This window comes from Aplysia californica, unplaced genomic scaffold (assembly GCF_000002075.1).
Source record: "Aplysia californica isolate F4 #8 unplaced genomic scaffold, AplCal3.0 scaffold00202, whole genome shotgun sequence".
In the NCBI taxonomy this organism is placed as follows: domain Eukaryota; kingdom Metazoa; phylum Mollusca; class Gastropoda; order Aplysiida; family Aplysiidae; genus Aplysia; species Aplysia californica.
The window spans coordinates 137,008-140,207 of NW_004797472.1; the positions used below are offsets into that span (position 1 = coordinate 137,008).

The following is a 3,200-nucleotide window of genomic DNA, read 5'->3' on the forward strand; positions in this document are numbered from 1 at the left end:
TCCTCCCCCCACCCCCCTTTCTACTTACCGTGTACATGTAGTAGTCAAAGAGTTGCGACATACAGCTGATCACCTCGAATGATATCGGCTTCAAGACCGAAATCATCTGCAAGTATTTACCTGCAAAAAAAAGTGCCAACAGAATATTTTGAAACATGAAAAGAAATCAAAGTTTTAGTTTTAGTATGTTTTACGGCGCTAGCAACTGCATAAGGTCATATGAGCGCCAGGAGATTAGAGGTTTTACAAGAGAGTAACAAACATAAAAAAAAGAAGGAGGGGAGATAAAGACGACAGATTTGATAGAAAAAAAGGAGCAAACCACACAAGAGCACCCGCCAACCACCCAGAAGAAATCCAAAATGAGATGAACACAAAGTCATTCAGCAGAGCTACAGAAAGGCAAACATAAGAACTTGAATTTCTAAAAAATATCTTGAAAAAAGAAAAATATCACAAACATTACTGTCCTTTCAAAAAAAATAAAAAATTAAGCTACAACGTCAGCACAAATCCACAGAGAGGAACTATCAGCAACCATTTCTTTGAATAAATAAAACTAAAACTTGTCAAATCATTGTGAAAACAAATGCACCACTGAAAAGAAATAACTCAGGACTGAATAACGATTTACTATCCTGACAATATAAACACCAATATACATTGTATTTAAGGCAATTTTTTCACAATGTTGGATGCAAATCATCGTTTTCTTTCCAGATGATCAAAACCATACAACTCTAAGAAGCCAATAATTCTGGAAATAAGTCATCCTGTTTCTATAAAAGAACAGCAATTTTAACACTTTGCCATCACAAGGCTCATAGAGTAAAAACCTTTGCCATCACAAGGCTCATAGATTAAAAACCTTTGCCATCACAAGGCTCATAGAGTCAAAACCTTTGCCATCACAAGGCTCATAGAGTCAAAACCTTTGCCATCACAAGGCTCATAGAGTCAAAACCTTTGCCATCACAAGGCTCATAGAGTAAAAACCTTTGCCATCAAAGATAAAGGCATTTTGGGGAAAATCCAAAGAAACTGGGTTGTAAACAATTTTTAACCCAGTCATCCTTTTCTGTGTATAAGATCAACATCCTGTTGGTGTAAAATGTTGAAACATTTTTTACACAGGTCATCCTGTTTGCACAAGAGGTCAAATACTTCCGACATTAGTGATCCCGTTTATGGAGAATGTTTACAGAAGAGTTGGTCGCTTTTAAGCACAAGGGGGGGGGGGGGCTATCCCGAAATATGCCGTTTTGAGAAAATCGAAGGTAAAGTTTTTGCCCCTTGTTCAGTCTCTCTAAAAAACAAGGAGAGTTTTCTCTATGACCAAACAAACATTCACAGCAATGAAACCAAACTTCTCCTATAGATAGGGCAAAGCCCACTTTTGGTGTAGGTCAAGATTTCTGGAAACCCCCCGAAATCTGAGTTAGCCCGCTTGTCCTTAAAAGCGACCAGTTGTGCCCATGCCCAGACCCGCCCGGGACTCACCCATGACCCGTAGAACGTTGAGCGTGGTGTTTGTGATGAGCGGCCCTTGTCTTCTCGACTTGTTGCGGCTCGTCGATCTTCTCAACCCATGCCTGGATGAATGAATGAGAAAACAGGAGAATGAACATCAGTTTTTAGTTTTAGTAAGCGTTTTACGGCACTTGCAACACAATAAGGTCATAAAAGTGCCGAAGATTAGAGGTGTTACAAAAGAGTGACAAACACAAAAAAGAAGAGGAGGAAGAGGAGGAACATGGAGGAGGAGGAGGAGAAAAAGAAGGAGGAGGAGGAGGAGGAGGAGAAGGCTCTCCCATCAGTTCGTCTATGTAGTCTTTCTTCAGCTCGACTGGAATGTCAACAACAACAACAACAACAACAACAACACCACCACCTCCACCACCACCTCCAACAACAGGGCCTCAGTACGAGCGACCTACTTGTATGAGTGAGCCTCTCCCGTCAGTTCGTCGATGTAGTCTTTCTTCAGCTCATCTGGAATGTCCGAGTCGCTGTCAGAGTCTCCGTATCCCTCCTCGTTTTCCTAGAGAATCAGACATACACAGAGTGAAGTCACAGACTTTGTTTAGTTCTTTTCTCACACTATAGGTGTTTCTATCCCTCCCTCCATCACATCAACACAATTCTAAAAATGGTATAAGTTTAACACTGTATCAAAATTGTTAGGTTATTTATGAGGCGGTACCGCCTGAGTTTTTTTTATAGTTTTTTTTATTTAGTAAGTGTTTTACGGTGCTCGCAACTGCATAAGGTCATATGAGCGCCAGAAGATTAGAGGTGTTACAAGAGAGTAACAAGCACAAAAAAGGAGAGAGAAGGACGATAGTTGTTTGATAGGAAAGAAGGAGCAAACCACAGAAGAGCACCCGCCAACCCCCCACATATCATAGGTGAGGCAGCGTGGTGAAATCAGGCGCTCCTCAAAATAATGAAATTGCAGAAAATCGGTATTTTTCCGCCGGTTTGACAATCTTTATTGAATTTTTTTGTTTTTTGGTTCAAAACCTTTTTTTATGTCGATTTGAAAACACATTTCTCTGTGAATTTCACTTGAAAACGTTGATTAAAGGCACAAAAAGTGTCAACTTTCAGTATCCAAGGACTGTCAAGCTACGGAAGTCACCAAACTTTGGCGGCCACTTTCTCCCAAAACTTACCTCTGAAAACAGGCGACCCCCACCTCCTTCAATCGCAAATATTTCAATTTCTATTAAAGACACTGCTATTATTTTCATCAAAAGCAAGACAAATGAACAAGCTTTCAGATGATACCAATAACTCCACAGGCCCAAAAATTGATGAGCGCCTGATTCCACCACGTCGTGACACAAAGTTGATTTTAAGCCTCCATCGACACAATTAAGATCAAAGGTCTCTAACCCTTTTCGACAGAAGAATGAAAAACGTCGTGGACAAAGAAGTTTACCCCTGAGCCAGAGAAAACATCCTCCTTCTCCTCGTCTTCCACCGGCTCGTCAAAAGGATTTCAATTTTTTTTCATCAAAAGCAAGACAAATGAACAAGTTCTAAGACGACACCAATAACTCCACACGCTCAAAAAATTGACACGCACCTGATTCCATCGTGTTACGACACATATGGGGTTAACAAGAAAAGAAAGGTTGAAAATAATAACTGATTTTTTAAACTGGATTTTTTGTGAAAATAACGTGTGGGGGGGG

General features: G+C 40.3%; 1 protein-coding gene across 1 annotated transcript in view; it reads right to left on the reverse strand.

The window, feature by feature from the left end:
- Window positions 1–3,200, reverse strand: part of LOC101856345 (syndetin) — a gene marked incomplete in the record, with an annotated part of 27,087 nt that overhangs the window by 10,026 nt on the left and 13,861 nt on the right. Inside the window, 3 exon segments of the mRNA XM_013082976.2 lie at window positions 29–120; window positions 1,501–1,592; window positions 1,938–2,041. Coding sequence (XP_012938430.1) covers window positions 29–120; window positions 1,501–1,592; window positions 1,938–2,041 — 288 coding nt within the window.